Consider the following 20,720-nt stretch of genomic DNA (forward strand, 5'->3'; position numbering starts at 1 on the left):
TGTAATGCCATAGAATTTATTTTGTTAAGCAGCCTTATGTGTGACACCTTATCAAATGCCTTCTGAAAATCCAAGTAAATGACATCCACTGCCTCTCCTTTGTCCTCCCTACTTGTTAGTTCCTCGAAGAACACAGCAGATTTGACAGGCAAGATTTCCCTTTACAGAAACGATACTGACTTTGACTAATTTTATCATTAGTCTCCAAGGACCCAGAAACATCATCCTTAATAATAGACTCCAGCACTTTCCCGACCACAGAGGTTAGGCTAACTAACCCTAATTTCTCTACATTGCTTTCCTCCCTTCTTAAAGTGGAGTGACATTTACAGTCTTCCAGTCCTCTAGGACCATGCCAGACTCAAGTGATTCTTGAAAGATCCTAACCAATGCATCTGCTTTCTGCTCAGCAACCTCTCTCAGGACTCTGGGCCAGGTGACTTATCTACCTTAAATCCTTTGAGTTTGCCTAGCACTTTTTCCTTTGTAAATAGCAAAAGCACTCACTCCTGCTCCCTGACACTCAAAGACCTCTAGCACACTGCTAGTATCTTCCACAGTGAAGACAGATGCAATGTACTCATTAAGTTCATCTGCCATTTCTTTGTCCCCGCACCCCACCCCATTACAACCTCACCAACATCATTTTCCAGTGGTTCAATATCAAGACTCACCTCCATTTTACTCTTTATATAACTGGAAAAAACTTTTGGTATCCTGCTTTATATTATTGGCTAGTCTGCCCTCACTTTATTTTTTCCCCTTCTTATAGCGTTTTAGTTGGCTTTTTTTTTAATTTTAAAAGCTTCCCAATCATCCAACTTCACACTCACTTTTGCTCCCTTATATGCCCTTACCTTGGATGTTATGCAATCTTTTTGTCAGCCACAGTTGCCTACCCCTGCCATTTGAGAACAACTTCCTCTGTGGGGCCTGTCCACCCTGTGCCTTGTGAACTGTTCCCAGAAACTTCAGTTGCCTCTGCTGTGCCATCATCTCTACCAGTATCCTCCTCCAATCCATCTGGGCAAGCTCCTCTCTCATGCCCCTTTATTCCATTGTAATACTGATACATGTGACTTATGCTTTTCCCTCTTCAATTGCAGTATCAATTTAATCATATTATGATCACTGCCTCCTTTACATTAAGCTCCCTAATAAGTTCTGGGTTATTACACAACACCCAATCTAAGATAGCTTTTCCCCGAATAGGTTCAAGCACAAGCTACTCTAAAAAACCATCTCGTAGGCATTCAAGAAATTCCCTCTCTTGAGATCCGCTACCAACCTGATTTTCCCAATCCCTATGCATGTTGAAGTCCCCCATTACAATTGTGTCATAACCTTTGTGATATCTCTAATTGCCTTATTCCAATTGCTATGTGTATTTAAATACAGCACCTTCAGTCCTGCAATATTTGCCCATTTGAACTTTGCCTCTGTGGTACAATTTAACTCTTACCCAGTCATTGGTTTGTCCTTCCTTACATTCATATTACACCCATCATCTACTTGTAAACCTGCTGGTTCATCCTCAGCTCCATCATACTGGTTCCCGTCCCCCTATTGTATGAGTTTAAACCACTCCCAACAGCTCTAGTAAACCTGCCCACAATATTGGGCCCCCTCGAATTCAAATATCTGTACAACCTGTCCCTTTTGTACAGGTCCCATCTGCCCCAGAAGAGGTCCAAATTATCCAGAAATTTGAATCCCTGCCCAGTGCTCCAATTCTTCAGCCACGCATTTATCTGCCACCTTATTCTATTCCCATCCTCCCTGTCACGTGACACAGGAAGTAATCCTGAAATTACTATCCTTGAGGTCCTGCTTCTCAGCTTCTTTCCTAACTCCCTATATTTTTTTTTCAGGACCTCCTCCCTTTTTCTTCCTATGTTGTTGGTACCAATATGTACCACAGCTTCCGTCTGCTCACCCACTTTTTTCAGGATATTGTGCACGCGTCCAGAAACATCGCGGGCCCTGGCACTTGGGAGGTAAACTACCATCAATGTTTCCTTTTCACGTTCACAGAATCACCTATCTGTCCCCCTGGCTAGAGTTCCCTATGACTGCTGGCATCCCCTTCAGTTCCCTCCCCTTCGGAGCCACAGGGCCAGACTCAGTGCCACAGGCACGGCCTCTGTTGCTTCCCCACATGTTCATATGTTGTGACGTGAACAAAGACACTGAAGCTAGTGGATATAAAAGTGTTTTATTCAGCAAAACAAGCAAAAGGCATCATATTGAGACTCTTGGAAAAACAGGTCTGCTCAATCCAATATTAAATGACATTTTTATATGCTAAAGATCAAAGGTATCAGCAGGACAATTCTATAGTTACAATGCATCATCTTTGAATTACATACAATTTTCGAACACCTTTCTTCACACCCACACACCAGACACTCAAAATGAATGTTACTCTCCATTGACCCTAGGCCGCATTCATGCATATGCCGGCAGTTGAAGTCTAATTGTTCTGAGCTCTGCTTTAAATTCAATCTGCAATCCACATTCAAATCTGAGGACTAGTTGCTGGTGAAATTAATATCTGCTATATATCCTAACTCCAGAATACACCATAACAACAGGTATCAAGTCAGAAAGGCAACCATCTACTACCACTCTGACTTCTGTGAAGATACTGTCTAATCCAATTTACTACCTCAAACTTAAATGCGAAGCAACTAAATCTTCTCGACCAACCTCCCATGCAGGACCTTGACAAAGTCCTTGTAGACAGATCCACTGCCTTGCCTTCGACTTTCCTAGTAACTTCCTCCAAAAACTCTATAACATTGGTTAGACATTACCTACTGTGCATAACGCCATACTGGCTATCCCAAAATGCTGACGGCTCTAACTAAACAACGGGCTACGAATCCCCTACAACCAACCTCCACTGGGAGACACCTCGCTCTCCATCCAGCCTGCTGACAGTTGCTGACCAGTCCTGCGTTCCATTCCTTTAGAATACCTTCCAATAATTTACTCACTACTGATGTTAGGCTTATAGGAGGTTAACCTATAATTAGCTATCCTCGGCATCTCACCTGGTGGTTAGGGCGTTTTAAATCACTCTGCTAGGGCCCCTGCAATGTCTGCACTTGCCTCCCACAAAGTCCAAGAAAACACACTATGGGATGGTCGATAGTTTAATCCCATTAATGAGAACACCCCTTTTTTATTCCCTAGTTACAGCTTTCTTGTTTCTTATACCTCAACAGACAAGTTCTCCAACCCGCTCCGTCTGATTAATCCCTCCTGCTCTATCCCATCTAAAACAACGGAACCCCTGATGATTGAGCTGCTAGTCATACCCCTCCTGCAATCAATTCCTGACTTTCTACGTAGGCTTACCAACATCTTTCCCTACAACCGCTGGACTATCTGCTGTTCTCTGGTTTCCATCCCCTTGCAACTCTAGATTAATACCTCCCCCGCCCCCACCACCGTGCAGCACCGGCAACCCTTCCAGCAAGGAAAAGGAGGGATATTAGTTGCCCTCCAATTCAGATGCCAAATACCTCATCTGTACAGATCCCACCTACCCTGGAAGAGAGCCCAATGATGCAAAATTCTGAAACCCTCCCTCCTGGACCATATCCTTAGTCACGTATTACACTGTATAATCTTCCTACTTCTCTGGCCTCACTAGCACGTGGCTCTGGTAGCTATCCTGAGCTAACAACCCCGGAGGTCCTGTCCTCTAACTCCCTGTGCTCACGCTGCAGGGCTCCAACACTCTTCCTACCTCTTTCGTTGGTACCGCGGCCTTTGACTCCCCGTCCTCCCACTGTGGATTCGATCTGAGATGTCCTTGATCATGGCACACAGGAGGGAACATACCATCCGGGAATATTGTTCTTGTCCACAGAACCTCCTGTCTGTTCCGCTAATCATCGAATCCCCTATCACCATATCTCGCCTCTTCTTCCCCACCTCAACCCCTTCCCTTCAGAGCTAGAGTCAGTGCGGGAGACCTGACCACCGTGGCTTTCGTCCGCTAGGTCACGTCCTCCCCTCATCAGTATCTAAGGCAGTATACCTATTATTGAAGAAACAGCCTCAGCAGTAGTCTGTCTATCCCCTTTCTCCCTCCTGATGCTCACCCAGTTACCTGTGTCCGGTACCTTGGCGGTATGTCTTGTCGATATAGCTAATTCTCAGTCTCTCGAATTACCTGCAGTACATCCAGCTCTAAATCTTCAGCACAGTCTGTTAGAAGCTGCAGCTGGATGCATTTCTTGCAGGTGTAGTTGTCAGGGACATTGGAGTTCTCCCTGCCTTTTCACATCCTGTAAGAGGAGCATTCCACCATCCTGTCTGGCTTCCCAAAAGTGAAGTCCTTAGGGGCAGTGGGCGCTCCCTAATCGCTCATATCCAGTAGGAAGAACATGTCACTGCCCTAACAATCATCTGAATGCACGAAGGCTCAAAGAAGAAATAGAAGGTACCTTGCCTGATTGTCCACTCAGTTGCAGCTTGTTTTCATTTTATTGACCAATAAGAAATGCTTTTCCCTAATTATTTAATCCGACGTCCGCTTTTTTTTTAATAGATTCGCTCTCTGCTCCGCCTCCTGCCTCTCAGGGCCCTAAAACTAGCAGTTATGGCTCCTCTTTACGCTTTTCGTTCTCCATAATATTCTTGGTTCTGTCGTTTTCACCCTTCCAACATCTGCATGCTTCGTCTATTATTACCCAATTCTAATACATAGTGAGGTTCTGATAATCTGTTACTCAGCTGAAGGCCATCCCATCCCCGGTAATGCATAGGTTCTTTTTTCACATAGATGTCTTTCAATCGATTCTATCCATAAATCAGAAAATACACAAAAATACTCAATAATGCAACCACGCCTCAACATTGTAATGAATGGGATCAAAAGACCGATAAAGAAAATTACTAAAGGTATATAGGGAGACGAAACTAATTCTATCGTTCATAGTCTACTTACGTCAGATTTTTAAAAATTGAATGTCGTGGAAATTGACTGGCATGTATGGGTGTCCTGCCGAAGGGTTTCAGCCCGAAAAGTCGACCGTACTTTTTTTCCATAGATGCTGCCTGGCTTGCTGAATTCCTCCAGCATTTTGTGTGTGTTGCTCGGATTTCCAGCATCTGCAGATTTTCTCTTATTTATGGGTGTCTATACCTCAGGCTTTCATAACTCAGGAATGACCTGTATTCGGAAGTCCTAATCATTTGGCATCTGTTTGACCAGGTGATGTTTGCCACACGTTATTGTAAAACTATCTGCACACTGGCAAATTTATTATAACGTTGTGTACTATTTTAAAACATGAATTAAAATGTGTTGCACTCATAAAATCTGCTAGGCCGGCATCGCAAAAGTCCTAACGTGTTCAATATGCGGACTTGTCCAGAATAATGTTCATCAAGCTACACAAAATACCTTACTGGGTTGGCTAGTGCATCCTATCTCCTTCCAGCCATGGCCACCTGTCTATTCAACTGACCAATCAATGCCACTCCTTCAAGCCACAGCCACCTGGCTTGTGTATCCAACTGACCAATCAATGCCGCCCCTCAAGCCACAGCCACCTGGTTAACCAACTGACCAATCAGTGCCACCCCCTGAAGCCACAGCCATCTGTCTATCCAATTGACCAATCAGTGCCACCCCCTCAAGTCTCGCCAATCAATAGTCAATAATACAGAGGCGCGTAAAGAGCGATATGTCGGCACGTGCCTGAAACGGTGGGGTGAGCCAGCGCCCGATTGGCTGTCCCTTCTATCCAGAGTGAGCGCTCATTGCGAACTGCGCAGCCGCAGATGGTACAACACGATGGACGGAGTGGTTGAACTCGTGTAGCGCTGGTGTCTGCCGACTGCATTGGCGTACGACTTAGGCACAGTGAAGTTGGTCAGAGGGGAAGATTTGTCGACAGTTTTTATTTACCCTGTGTATCCTCTGTGCATCCCTGCAGATGCTGGAAGTACAGAGCAGTATGCAAAATTCTGGAGGAACTCTGGAGGTCAGGCTGCATCTTTGGAGGGGAGTAAACTATCTATACGTTTCGTGCAGAGGCTCTTTATCAGGACTGATGGGGGCAAGAAGTCAGAATAAGAAGATGGGAGAGGGGAAGGAGTGCAAGCTTGCAAGCGATAGGTGGAACCAGCTGAGGGGGAAGGTAGGTAGGTAGATGCGTGGGGAAGATAGGTGGAAGAGCTAAAAGACTGAAGAAGGAATGATTGGAGAGGAGAGTGGACCATGGGAAAAGAGGAAGGAGGAAGGGTACCAGAGGGAGGTGATGGGCAGATGAAGAGCAGAGACAGGGTAAGAGGAGAGCTGGAATGGGGAATGTAAAAAGAGAAGGCAGAGGGTTGGGGGGGGGGGGTAGAGAGAGAATACCAGATGTTAGAGAAATCAATATTTAAGCCATAAGTTTGGAGGCTACCCAGATAAAATACATGGTGTTGCTCCTTCAACCTGAGAGTGGCCTCTTCATGGCAGTAGAGGAGGCCATGGGCCAACATGGCAGATTGGGAAGTAGAATTAAAATGGGCAGCAACCAGGAAATCACACCTGTTTTGGTGGACAGAGTGAATGTTCTTGACAAAGCACGCCCCCAATCTACATTGGATGTCAGCGATGTAGAAGAGGCCACACCAGGAGCATCAGATACAGTAGATAACCCTGACAGACTTGCAGGTGAAGTGTTGCCTCACCTGGCAGGACTGCTGATGAGGGGAGAGGTGAAACAGCACAGGCAGTACTTTTCTCGCTTGCAGGGTTAAGTGCCAGGAGGAACACGAAGACAAGGGAATCATAATTGGGGCAGCATAGCCAGATAATGGTGGCTATGCTACGATGAATTGCATGCCTTGATACTGCTTGGTTTAGTGGGGACTGGGTTGTAGGAACCAGGTTGCCTTTTGGGGAATCAGCATGAGGTCTCTTGCGATTAGTCCCCCTCTCGATGTTCCCAAAGAGAGGGAGCCTGGTGATGGTGTGATCTCAGGTGGGTGTCAGATGGCAGCAATGATATTCTGAAGAAGGTATGGTGCCCTGAGACATCATCAGTTCTTGGACACACAGGAGACTGCAGTTGCCGGAATCTGGAGCAACACAAAGTGCTGGGGGAACTCAGTGGGTCGAGCAGCATCTGTGGAAGGAATTGGGATGTTTCGGGTCATGGCCCTTCATGTGTCTCATCCAGTGGTTTCCAAACTGTAATGTTCTAAATCTGGGGCTCCCAACCTTTTTTATGCCATGGAGCCTTGCTATTAACTGAGGGGTTTGGGGACCCCTGGTCTAAATCATGTAGTGGCAATCCCTTTAAATCTGGAGTATTCCTATAATAAGTTTTTATTTCGCTGTTTATTTTAATACTGTTTTAAATGTGACCTTTCTGAACTTCTAAGACATTCTCATGTGCTTGTTTTCCCTTTAGTATCTTTTTGAGGACATCAGTCCAGCAACTGAAACTACAATGCATTTGTGCATTTTTCAGGTGTCCAAGGCCAGCTTGCTCAGCAGCTTTGTTCATGTCCAGCTGGAAATAGCTTGTGGTTGTTTCTTCCTTTGCCTTATCCCAGATTATTTAATGCTGTCTCGATGTGACTTTGTTTCTCTGGCACATCTGATCTGTTGCTATTCTTGTGCTGTTGTTTTAGGCTAAGAATTCCAGAATTCTGAACAATTCTCAAAATCTAGCAATACCACTTGGCTTCTACACTATCAAATTTAAATTGTTCATCTTTTCTTGGCAATTTCATTCTTCCCACTTTCATAATCTCCTTGAAAATCTTGTGGAGGCTCTTTGATTTTTCATTTTCAGAACTCCAAGTAAATTATCAAAATTCATGTAACTCACCCTACCTTAGAATCATTTTCTTGTAGACATTCACAGTAAAACAAAGAAATATAATAAATTCAATGAAAAACTTCACACAAGGATGGACAATCAGCCAAGGTGCAAAAGAAGACAAACTGTGCAAATAAGTAATACTAAGAACATGAGTTGTAGAGTCCTTGAAAGTGAGTTCACAGGTTGTGTTCAGTGATTAGTTCTGTGTGAAATTATCCACGCTGTTCAGGAGTCTGATGGATGAAATGTTACAACATGGTGGTGTGGGACCTAAGGCTGCTGTACCTCCTTCCTGACGGTAGTGATGAGAAGGGACCGTGGCCTGAATGGTGGCCTTGTTCTCTTCCTGCTGTATCCATGTTTACTTTGCCCACCCCAGTGGCGTTGTTTTCAGCTGTCTTATGTGTTAAATTCTGGACGTGTCTTTCTAAACCCCATTTAAAAAAAAAAGTTTTTCCTTAATTAAGCTTTTAATCGCTTGTCTAAAACGTTGCACGGGGTCTGGGGATTTCTTGCAGCATGTTGTAGAAATGCACATTGCTTACAGGAGGCACTGTGGAATCTGACAGGGAATACTGTTCATTGATAAACTGTGGTCTGTCCTATGTAAAATAGCAGCAAGTGACAACACGGAAACATAATATAAAACAGAAAATGTTTGAAATATTCAGCAGAAATAGGTTTTCTGCCTGAAACATCAACTCTATCTTTCCACAGATGCTGCCTGACTTGCCAAACACTTTTCTTTGATTTTATTTCAGATTTCAGATTTCCAACATCTGTGACTTTTTTTGTTATTCATTTAAAAAGAAATACCACTGCATTAAACAGATGTGCTGGGTAATCTGCAGAGCAAGATAGGAGGTGGATTTCGGTATAGGTTAGAGCTGAGCTCTGATAGGTTGTAATTTTTTTATATCCTTGTGTATGTTCTTAAAACCTATTTTTGCTTTGTAGATTTCCATTGAAAAGACTAACAGGTTAAGGCAAGAACTTGAACAGTTGGCCATTACACCAGTTTGGGAGGGAAATAAAAGACCTATATGGCAGCATAGAAAAGGTATGTTTAACATTTTCATTGAGCAAAGCTGTTTGCTGTCGAGTTTGCCATAATCTAAAGCTCATTTTATATAGTGTTGCAGAAGTGTTTATCATTTGCAAAGATTTATTCTTTAGAACTTGATTAGAATTTTCCTGTCAGTGAAATTGAACAAAATTTAATTCCCCTGTGAAACAAGTGTTAGAAATTTGGCAGTCATTATTGAAAACTAGAAAAGGTGAAAAACAAATTGAAAAATGAAAGCAATCCTAGGCATGAATTCACTAATCTGTTTTATAAGCCTTATAAAGTGTAGATAGAGTAAGCTTACAATAATATAGTGAGCTAGGAATTTAATTCCTGTGATGTACATTGGGATGTTAAAACATTTGGAAATATTGGTGCTTTACCAAGATTCTGAGCTTACTGCCCCTGCTGTTGTGATACAAGTATATTAAGTGTTTTGAGCATTTTAAAGCTAATTCGCTGGTAGTTAAATGGCATTTTGTGCACTTCCAAACAGGTGTGTGAGAGAACACATCTCCTCTGTCCCTCCACACCAACTTAACTCTGCAAAAACAAAACTACTGCTAGAACGATCTATCTCCAGTGTTACAAAATTATTTAGTTTACTATTCCTGAACCCCAATCTTCACAGATGCTTATGCAAGTTAGTGTCTAAAAAGTAAAACCTCAAAGCCATAAAACTGAGTTACCTGAGGGAAATGCTACAAAGAAAATTCAAGGCAGGCAACATTTTAAACTACTAGGAACGTCTGGAATACAGACTGAAAATGTACCTGTGGGGAACCTGACATCATTACAAAATGAAAGGGAACAATTTTACTGATATCTGCACATGAGGTGGCTTTAGGCTCTCTGATCATTCAGTAGGGGAAAATATTATTCAACTGTTTTAAGGAGGAAAGCTCAATATAGTTCTAGTAAATTTAAAGTAAAAATAATACCATTTGTTTCTCAAGTAAAAATTCAGTGATGTCTTCCAGAGGGACATTAATGCAGTCTGGGATTTATTCTGTTAAATGATGCATAATGTCTGTGTGGACAAGTAAAACCATATTGGTGTCTGATTGAATGATTGAACTTCAGTAATATTGGAAGATGGAAAATTTGTTTCTTTGTTCAAGAAAGGTATTCGAGTTAATCCTGGGAATTATAGACCAGTGAGTCTTGCGTTAGTTGTGCAAACTATTGGAGAGGGTCCTTGGAGACAGGATTAGTGAGCATTTAGAGAAGCATGGCTGATTAGGAATTGTTAGCATGGCTTTGAGGGTGGCAGGTCATGCCTTATGAGCTTGCTTGACTTTTTCGAGGAAGTGACAAAACAAGGTGAAGATAGAGCATTGAATAAATGGTGTACTTAGATTTTAGTAAGATGTTCAACGAGGTTTGCTATAGTAGGCTTATTCATAAAGTCAGGAGGCATTGGATTCAGAAGTGGCTTGCCCATGGAAAGCAGAAGGTGCTTGTAGATGGAGCGTATTTTACCTGGAGGTCTATGGTTAGTAGTGCCCTGCAGTGATTTGTTCTAGGAACTTTATTCTTAGATGCGATGGTTAGTAAGTTTGCAGATGATAAGGTTGCTAGTCTTGTGGATAGTGTTGAAGGTTGCAGTAGACTACAACGGGACATTGACAGGATGCAGAGCTGGGCTGAGATGGAGTTTAATTCGGAAAAGTGTGAAGTGATGCACTTTGGAATGTCAAACTTGAAGACAATACAGGGTTAATGGCAGGATTCTTGGCAATATAGAGGAACAGAGGGATCTTGGGGTCTAAGTCCACAGATCCCTCAAAATTGCTGCACAATGTGATAGGGTGGTTAAGACAGCGTATAAGATGACAAGGTATAGATAGATTGGAGAGCCATTGCCTTATTCTCAGGGTGACAGTGGCCAATATGAGAGGACATACTTGTATGGTGATTGGAGGAAAGTGTAGGTAAGTTATCTGTCCGCCAGAGAAAGCAGGATCTCCCAGTGGCCACACATTTTAATTCCACGTCCCATTCCCATTCTGATGTGCCTATCCATAGCCTCCTCTACTGTCAAGATGAAGCCACACTCAGGTTGGAGGAACAACACCTTGTATTCCGTCTGGGTAGCCTCCAACCTAATGGTATGAACATTGACTTCTGTTAATGCCCCTCCTCCCCTTCTTACCCCATCCCTTATTTATTTATTATTTTTTCCCTTTTTTTTCTCTCTTTTCTCTCTCTGTCCCTCTCACAATCACTCCTTGCCTGCTCTCCATCCTCCTCTGGTGCTCCCCTCCCCCTTTCTTTCTCCTTAGGCCTCCCGTTCTATGATCCTCTCCTTTCTCCAGCCTTGTATCCCTTTTGCCAATCAACATTCCAGCTCTTAGCTTCATCCCTCCCCTGTCTTCTATCATTTAGGATGTCCCCCTCCTACTTTTAAATCTCTTCTTTCAGTTAGTCCTGACGAAGGGTCTTGGCCCAAAACGTCGACTGTACTTCTTCCTATAGATGCTGCCTGGCCTGCTGCGTTCCACCAGCATTTTGTGTGTGTTGCTTGAATTTCCAGCATCTGCAGATTTCCTCATGTTTGCGTGTGCAAGTTATCAGAGTTAGTTTCTTTACATAGTGGTAAGTGCATGGAACGTTTTATGTTCTTAATGATCCGATCTTGCAGTCCCTCTTCTGTGCCTCCAACCTTCAGTTTGTTTCCTGCTTTTTTAAAAGATACAAATGCATATTGTCAAAACAGTGCAGAATCTATTTCATCAACAAGCCAAATTATATTGAACACTCCCATTGCATTTGCAAATGCTTATCAGTAATTTGTTTAACCCATTGTGCACTTCCTACATTAAAGCAATGACTGTGTGTCAGAGGATATCATTGACTGTAATTCACTTCGGGATAATTTAAGATTGTGAAGACAATTGAAGAAATACAAGTCTGCCTTTATGTCCCTTTCCCTTCCTGTCATTAAGCACTTAGTGCCATCAGCTTAACCTCAGGACATATAAATAAAGGAATTATAATTAATGGCCATTTCTTGTTTGAGCTATTACACACAAGGTGCAAAAAGTAAACAGGTCATCTGGAGTGTACAATGTTTGACTGTAACTAAATATACTAATTAGCACCAAAACCTGAATTACTGACCCTTGACTGATTAAGAAGTGAGCATCTAACCAGAATAACAAACTCCTTCCCTGGGAAAAGGTCTAATTTTAACAACAGTATGAGAGATTAGAGCCATGATAGCCATCTACTGCCACCTCAGTGTTTTGTGCTTCCATTTTTGCCATTCCACCTATCGAGGCTCAGCAAGCTGATTGGTTTTGGAGGGTAGATTTTTTTTTAAGTAATGGGGAAGCTATCATAACATTAATATCACACTAGGACATTGTTCTCAATTTTAACTGTTTTCAGGATCTGCTCCCTGCATTATTTATTTCTGTGACTGAAAATGAAGACTTGATTTTTATTGTTGCGCACTCTTGTCTATACTACACCAATCTTAGAATCATAAACACGAGAGATTCTATAGATACTGGATATCTTGAACAATGCACACAAAATACTAGAGGAGCTCAGTAAGTCAGGATCATTCAAAACAGAAACAGGTCATTTACTAAGCTTGTGACAGTACTTCCATACTCTTACATGTTACTACAGTATATCTAGTTTTCATCTGAAAGTTTCAATAAATCTTTGGACAGAGCATTCCAAATCCTAACCACTTATATTTATAGAATATTTTCTTGCTCTTGGCGCTAATGGTACGTATCAGTCTGCTTAAGTTTATGTGCTTTGAAATGTGTTGTCAGCCTTTTAAAAAAAATTACTGTGTAAATCTTGCTGTACTGATCTTTCCAAATGCATCATCTTACACTTGACTAAATTAAAATTTGAACCCTTAATTATAAACACATCAATAAATTTCAATTCAGCCTAAAAATAATCCCACCTTCCATTGATAGGTGTAATTTAGCGAATCTCTTCAGTGCCCTCTCCAAAGAGTTTGTCCTTCTAAGTGGCCAGAACTGTACTTATGAATAGCATTAGTAATTTAATGTCAGTTAAAACTGAACAGTTGAAAAGTTATAATCTGTTAATGGTTTCAGAAAACTGTTTGACAATACCTAAACTGCCTTCATTTAAGGTGATTACAATACCATCAATTATCACTGTCTTTCTTCAAACTGGATTTGAATGCACATAATCTTACATGAATTGAAAGTTCATTGTTGTAAATGCCTCTACACTAAAAATATGAAAAAAGACCTGTTGATTTCAAACGTGCAGTATTTTAACTTTTTTAAATAGATCAAATAAGAAAGGACCAAGATGGTACCCTTGTTTCAGATTCACAACATTTGGAGCTACAGAACACCTCTCTCTCCAGCACAGAAGATGAAAATGAACTAGAAGATGATGAAGCTGATGATCGTGACTATTCGGACGGTGTCCTAAGTGACTATGACATTTCTTCAACTCCAGAGGCCACTTGTTTGTCTGGAATGGGTGTTGAACTATTTTCTGAGAAAGAGGACTGGGAGAAAGAGCTTAATGAAGCTTGTCCCTACGGTAATGTATTTGTGAAGGGCTCAGTCATTGGTTAGCTATTCCACAGTATTCTGTAGTTATTGAAAATTGCTTCTACATAGTTGCATGTTTAACCTGGGCCAACGTTTTTGTTTAGGGTAACGGGTGCATAGATAGCTGGCTTGTGTTTTGTGCAATAAATGGGTTTATAGAAATTGGAAGATAAATTGGCTTTCAGTTATTGTGAGCTATTAGACTTTTTAATATTACCAATTTTTTAAAAATCTGCGCAATGTTAAATAGAATGGGTTGGTGAGAGAAGAGGATTCTCAGTCAAACTGAAGATGTCATACTGGAGAGCTCAGAGGTACTATCTCACCCAGGTTCAGTCCTCTTCTCCCAAGGTGGGGGGGGGGGTGCAGATTGCATGTTTACTCTCTAACACCATGGATTTCCCCCAAGTGCTCCATGTAAAAGATATGCTAGTAAATGAATTGAGAATTTAAATTGCCCCTTGTATGTTGGAGAATGGTGGAGTTTCAGGAGCTGAGAATAAAATGGAGATTAGTTTAAAAGGTTAGTATGGACTCCTTTCTGTCAGAATTACTCAGATAGGTAAATCTGCAGCTTAATTTTATTTTCATCAAATGTAGACACATTTTTGGATATTTTAAAACAAAAGCAGGAAGGATCTGACTGACTGTAGATTAAATGCCAACACTGACTAATATATTTAAAGTTAATCTAATTTTCTGTATGAACAATCTCAGTAAGCATAAATGATGAAATGCTTGCATTTTACCGAAAAGTGAATTAGTCTGGACCATGTACGTTTGGAAATCACTTTCATTCTGCATTTCTTACACTTAATAAGCATTATTGAAATTTAATCTTAAACTTCTTTATAAACTTGTGATTGGCAAGATCAGTGGTGTAAGTCAAATCTAGTTAATGAAACACCTGCACTTACAAAATTAATTTATAAGAATGAGTTAATTTGGCTATAGCTTCATGCAAGCTCCAGATTTATGATGGAATCTTGGAAAGGATGTAACAGCCAGGGAGACAGACTGATTGCATTCGTGTTCATTTCAGGAGTTGAAATTTGAAAGTGCGTTAGAGTTGGGAGAGAAGTTCAGGTTTCTGTGATGTTTGAAATTGGAGCATTGTAATCAATGGGATCAAAAAAACATTAAAGGTGCATGGAGGAAACTAACAAGCCATTTGTCCATTTTTACAAAATGGATATGAAGTGGGCAACAAATTGGGGTGAATGTTTTACAGGTGGAAATACAGTTGTGATCCTTGGTACTCATAAGCCTAACTGTACACTACAAATGCATTGGAAGTTATGCTAAAAACCTGAATGAACTCTAGAGAGATTGCAAAGGAGATTTACCAGGATGCTGCCTGGATTAGAGAACATGTCATATAAGGGAAGGTTGAGAGACTTGAGGCTTTTCCTTTTGGAATGAAGAAAGATGGGAGGAAACAATAGTTGTCTCCTCAGTCGTTCAAAATGATAAGAGGCACAAATAAAGTGAGCAGCCAGCACCTTTTTCCCAGAGTGGCAATTGCTAATACGAAAAGGTGTGGTTTTGAGGTGATTGAAGGAAAGTATAGGGGAGATGTCAGAGGCAAATGTTTTACAAAGTGGTAGAGGCAGATACATTAGGGACATTTAAGAGATGTTTAGATAGGCACATGGACAAAAAAATGAAAGGCTGTGGAAAAGAAGTGTTCAAATGATTTTGGAGTAAGTTGAAAGGTCGGCATGACATGGGCTGAAGAGTTTGTACTGTGCTGTACTGTTGTATTTTATGAACCATTGATCAGAAGTAAAAGTAGAAAATACTGGAAAGATCTGAGCAACATCTATGGAGAGAAAACAGTTAATAGTCTACATGAGACAATAGACTGCAGATGTTGAAATCTGGAGCAAAACCTAAGATGTTGGAGAAACATAGTGGATTAGGTAGCATCCACGGACGGAAATATTCCTCTGGATTAAACAATAGAGGTGAGGTTGCCGGAGTAAAAAAGGATGAAGCAAAAGCTAGCAAGTAATAGGTGGATCCAGGAGAGGAGCGGTAATAGGCAGATGGGGGTGGAAACAGTGACAAAAGCTGGAAGGTGATGGGTGGATGTTCTGTTTCTTTCTCCAGAGATGCTGTCTGAAGTGTCTAGTGTTCCCGGTTTTTTGTGTTTTCCTTCAGATTCCCACTGTGCTTTTCAATAATCCTGTGCCTCGGCTCAAATTTTGTTCCCATTTCTAAATGCATATTTAGAATGGCCTTAAAGTTTAGAAGAGGTTTACTGCAGTTGGTATTAGACTCTAATGGGAATTTGTTTCCAGTAGTGGAAAGACTATGTTAGATGTCTCCTCTGACTAATAATTGGAAAAAGTTCTGGGGATGGTGTGAGTGGACAAAAATAAGGTGGAGAGCAAAGACCATTCCTGTAACTATTAAAGATTGTGTGCAGTTTTGGTGTGCTTGCATGTGTTTGTCATTCTAGTCAGCAAATCAAATAGATGGTAAGATAAGCGAGTATTCTATTGACTAGAAACAAAAAGGCTCGGTGACAAAGCCAGAGAAGTGTACTTACACTATGTAAGAAAATAAAAAGTGATTTTTAAAAAATAACGTAGCAGCAAATGATTACTTTTGCAACAAAATTCATTCCTAAAGCTAAGTTAACTCAATTGCCATTCTTTATGTACCTGCAAACTTTGCCTCTGAAGATGGAATTTGAGGAATTGCATTAATTTAAGGGCTAGACTATGGAGAGCAGCGCATTGCACAAAAATGTTAATTAAACCAAAATTGCAAATACATCAGGTCAGGGCAGCATCTGTACTGGGAAAAATAGATAAACATTTCAAGTCAAAGATCGTTTAAGTTGCAAGTGGTCTATTTAGAAAGTCCTAAAGTACTACCATGTTTTCCAGTTTGTATAAATATACTGTAACTTCCCTTAACTTTGTATGTAGTATGTGCTTTCACACAGTATGATACATTCACTTTATACTGTGTAGTAGCAGAATCAAATTTCTTCTTTATCTATCTTTCTTTGGGTTTATTGCTGTGGTACCAGTACTGAGTCTGCCAAGTCTGATTATCAAGCAATTTAAAATTCAATGTGTGTATACCCTTTTAAATCTTAAGCATCTAAATAAGATTTCTGCTGGACTTCATTTTCTCTAGGTAATCCTCAGTAACTTGTGCAGCATTTTCTTTGAAAGCTATAGGTGGGAGTTTTATTAACTGAATCCAACACCCCGAGCAGAAGGATTCATTGATTTTGGTGTTTGTAGGATTTTTTTTAATCGCCTTCTATGTTTGCCTATTTAAGAATGCTGATTGTAGATGAAAATATTTTCTTTAAAAACTGCACATGAATCAAAACAGTTCTCATGACAGTCTTCAAGCAGTAATGTTAACTTTTCTTTCTACAGAATGTGATGATGTGTTATGTGTACTGTAATTTATTTCCTGATATATTCAAGGTCAAAAGAAATATCAAAGGCTATTCAAAGAAAAAGGTCTCATTTTTAATTTTACCTCATTGAGTTTGACATTTCAGAATACTTGTGTAAAATTGCCATTTGTAGACACTATACTTACAGACTATCAGACTACTGTAGAAGTTGATTGCTTTCCTAAAGTGAATAATTTTGACTATCTGTCTTGGGTCACATTAAGGCATTTCATTTGATTCCTACACCATAAATGTTACACAGTCTCTTAACTGTTGTGTTTTCTTCCAGATGAAGATGACGTAGAAATAATCTATAGAAAAAGTTGTTGTGAAGGACCACTTGTTTGGCAGGATGATGAAATGTACAACCCAAGCCATGATCATGCTCCTTCATCAAGAACAAATGTTGTAGAAATTCCCATTGTGCAGGGACAATTTGATGATGCTGATGAATAAAGTTGGAAAGTCACATCCTGAGGGAAGAAGCGATGAATAGCAGTTTCTATTTCCAAGTTATTTTCTTTAATTTTTTGACCTAACTGTACTTTGTAATGGAAAGTGTCTCCTGAGCTGCACCTTTCTTTTGCTTTTCATTGACATAGTTCAGTTCCAGGTTGCAGAACTTAAAGGAAATTCAAAGCCTTCATTATTGTAGTATGCTTTTTTTGTTTTTTTGGGGAATTATTTTGATAAATGTAAAGAAAAATATTTTAAGATTGTATACAGTCATAATGGAGCCTGGAGTATTTAGCTATTTTACTCAGAAGGAATGTAAAATTAGCAAAAGGAATAAATGAATGGCATGCACATTTCTTTAGTTATCAGAGTTGTTTTTAATGGCATTTTGTTAAAGTATTTTGAATCCCACCATGCTTGAAATGTTTCATTCTGTGCAAGCATACTAATCTGTCAGTTAGTTGAGCAGATGGCAAATGTTGCTTATAATGGCGTTTTTTGGGTTTCCAATGCAGAAGAAATTGCATATTTCTGAACCATGGTTATAACTTCTGTGACATCAGAAAAATGTTCCTTTGTCATAGTTTGTCAAGTTTTGTACAGAAACTGCAGGAACCATGTATCTATTTTCTGTCCATTGGAGCCATGTATCTTTTTTCTGTCATGTAGGTTGGGGCATGGTAGAAGTAAACGGATACAGTTATGTATTCTTATTTCGTTAAGTCATTTAGTTGAGGAGTGGTAAGCCATGGAGAATTATTCTTTTTGTTGACTATTATTAGTACACTTAAATATGTGTAGAATACTAATTTAGTTCAACCACTTAGGCTAATTGGGAAGTTATTGGAATGCTAATTGGATTGCTGACTTCGCTTAAATATGTTAGTTCAAGTGTTAATTTTGTTACTTCGCTAATTTGAACGTTAAATTGCTAATTTTGTTTCATTAGTTTTTTCATCACTACAAGATCGTTCATCTTTGGCTTTGTAATAAAGGATTCCTACTTTGGAACTTGGTTATTTCAAAGTGTGCCATACAGTGTCGATCTCCTGGCTTGGTGTCTCAGTGGTTTGTTTTAATGTAACCGCTACAGGACTTTTCTAATTTGGAGGAAATTAGAGGAAATTATTTTTGAGGAAGGTATTATTAAACCAATTTGAATGAGTTGACTGAAACTTTTGTTTATTCAGAAATTGCAATGTAATATACTAGATTTAATTATTATTTGAAGTCTTGACCAGTTTCTCCTTCAATAATTCATGATAGAAGTGGTTTATTTTTAGGTCTGACATCACATGTAATTTCTCACCAGTCAGACCAAACTAATGAAAAATTATCACAGGCAATTACTGACGGCTGTCCAAGGAACTTGTCTTAGTAAACAATTGAAGACTCCAGGAGGAGAATTTTGTTGGAACATTTTAAAAAACATTTGGTCATGTCACACACATAAAAGTTGCTGGTGAACGCAGCAGGCCAGGCAGCATCTCTAGGAAGAGGTGCAGTCGACGTTTCAGGCCGAGACCCTTCGTCAACTTTTATGTGTGTTGCTTGAATTTCCAGCATCTGCAGAATTCCTGTTGTTTGGTCCAGTCAGTTGGTTTAGTTTGCATAACTCTGCTGACCAGCAAGCCTCAGGTTTTTCCCCATGAAATTAGTGTCTTTTGTGCTGCTTAATAACTGCAGACTTTCTTTTGACTTCTTTAGCATGTATACTTTTTAAAGTGTTCATTCCCGCTGAATCTCTCACAGATCTTACTGCTGCAATATACATTGGTAGCTGCATTGTCCTTATAACTACTCCCACCCACCATGTACATACAGTTCATCATAGAGGGATGCAGCATGAAAATTGATCCTTCAGTCCACCAGTCTGTGCTATCAACAATCTATTTACACTAATCTCAACATTCTCATCAACTTCCCCCTACTCACCCATGCATTAGAAGCAAGTTACCAATTCAGTTAACCAACCAGCTTGCATGTCTTTGGGAAAGAAACAAACATCTGGAAGTAATGTACTCAGGGTCATTATTGAACCTGAATCTCTGGTGCTACGAGGCTGCAGCGCTTCTGTTTTGCTACTGTCCTACCCACATCTTCACTCAATCTTAATTTGGATTCTCATTAAACATCCTTGAGGTCTAATCTGAAAGAAATAGGTCACTACATGCACATTTGTTTTAGAGGGAACAAACTCAGAACTATTTTCTGTGTAAATCATTTTGCTTTTGCCTTTTCCACTTTTAAAAGTCTCCCACACTAAAAAAAGACTTTGTATTTAATAATGCCTTTACTTCCAGCATCTTATTCCTGCAACTGGTACTTCCCTTCAATGAAACCTGCATCTTTCTTTCCTCAGTCCTATTCTACTATTCCAAACTCATTTAATCCATAGAGTTTAGCATTTGGTCCTGATGTACCCCCCCCCCCCCGCTTGTCATTTCTCATCCTTGCTGCGTTCAAAGTAAACACCTTGTTCTTTTGGGGACAGTTCACTCACCTTTGGTCCCCACCAGACTTTCAGCTCTTACCTGTGGCTCCAAGTAGCAGTTTGCAACTGACAGCAATCGCACCCTGGTACACGGCATCAACAAGTGGGCTAAATCAAGGGAGGGTGGCTGTCTGGTCTAGTACCCTGGTGAGATAGGGATGTGCCTGTCCTACATTTGAAGGCAGACTGGGCAGATGAAATTAACAGATCTTACAGGAAGGCGGTTCTGCAACAGTTCAAGGGGGCATGGTAAGGCACAGTAGTAGTCATGGCTATCCAGTGCAAGTAAGGAAGATCCCATTTGTAACAAGCACTCATACCATTGCATCCAAACTTCCAGGGTCAAGAGAGTGGATCTGCCTTAGTGCAGTGACTTTTCCACTTTAAAAACTTTCCTGCACTCTCATTGTTGGATATGACAGACAACCAATCTTATAGTTTGACCAGGCAATCATATTGATCATATGTACCACTTTGATTGTGTTCATGTTCTCATTTGAAATTTTCTTAATGCAATATTTCTGAAGAAATTGGGATTACTACATCTGTCTTATTGATGTTCTCTTGAAGTTCTTACTCAAATGACAAGAAATGTGGCAAGAGTATATTCCCCTCATTTGGCTATTACCTATAGATGACGTTGTAAAGGCTTGAAATAGGGTAGGAGAAAGAATATGCCCTTGAACACGGTTCAAGTATCTTCTGGTTCATACTGAAAGTATTTCTTTGAAATTTTGATTGAACTGTATTCCATGAGCTTACCATATAAAGAAGCCTTTGAACTCAAAGTAAATTTATTATCAAAGTACATACAGTGTACACTCAGAAGTCACTTTATTAGGTACACCTATATCACCATATACTACCTTGAGAT

At 40.3% G+C, this 20,720-nt stretch overlaps 1 protein-coding gene across 1 annotated transcript; it reads left to right on the forward strand.

The window, feature by feature from the left end:
- Positions 1-5,826: 5,826 nt before the first annotated feature.
- LOC134344958 (coordinator of PRMT5 and differentiation stimulator-like) lies at positions 5,827-18,621 on the forward strand. Its single transcript, XM_063045091.1, has 4 exons — positions 5,827-6,005; positions 8,799-8,901; positions 13,198-13,458; positions 17,186-18,621. Exons 1-4 carry the CDS (start codon positions 5,958-5,960, stop codon positions 17,350-17,352), a joined length of 579 nt encoding a protein of 192 aa, XP_062901161.1. The 5' UTR covers positions 5,827-5,957; the 3' UTR covers positions 17,353-18,621.
- Positions 18,622-20,720: the final 2,099 nt, after the last annotated feature.

The sequence above is a fragment of the Mobula hypostoma genome, chromosome 4, assembly GCF_963921235.1.
Source record: "Mobula hypostoma chromosome 4, sMobHyp1.1, whole genome shotgun sequence".
NCBI lineage: Eukaryota > Metazoa > Chordata > Chondrichthyes > Myliobatiformes > Myliobatidae > Mobula > Mobula hypostoma.

What these genes read in the sequence shown, in the direction of transcription:
- LOC134344958 (XM_063045091.1), top strand. Translation starts at nt 5,958, where the DNA reads ATGCTGGAAGTACAGAGCAGTATGCAAAATTCTGGAGGAACTCTGGAG. An exon ending in ATTCTGGAGGAACTCTGGAG is followed by an intron (nt 6,006 to 8,798) that starts GTCAGGCTGCAT and finishes TTTGCTTTGTAG; the next exon opens with ATTTCCATTGAAAAGACTAA. An exon ending in TAATGAAGCTTGTCCCTACG is followed by an intron (nt 13,459 to 17,185) that starts GTAATGTATTTG and finishes GTTTTCTTCCAG; the next exon opens with ATGAAGATGACGTAGAAATA.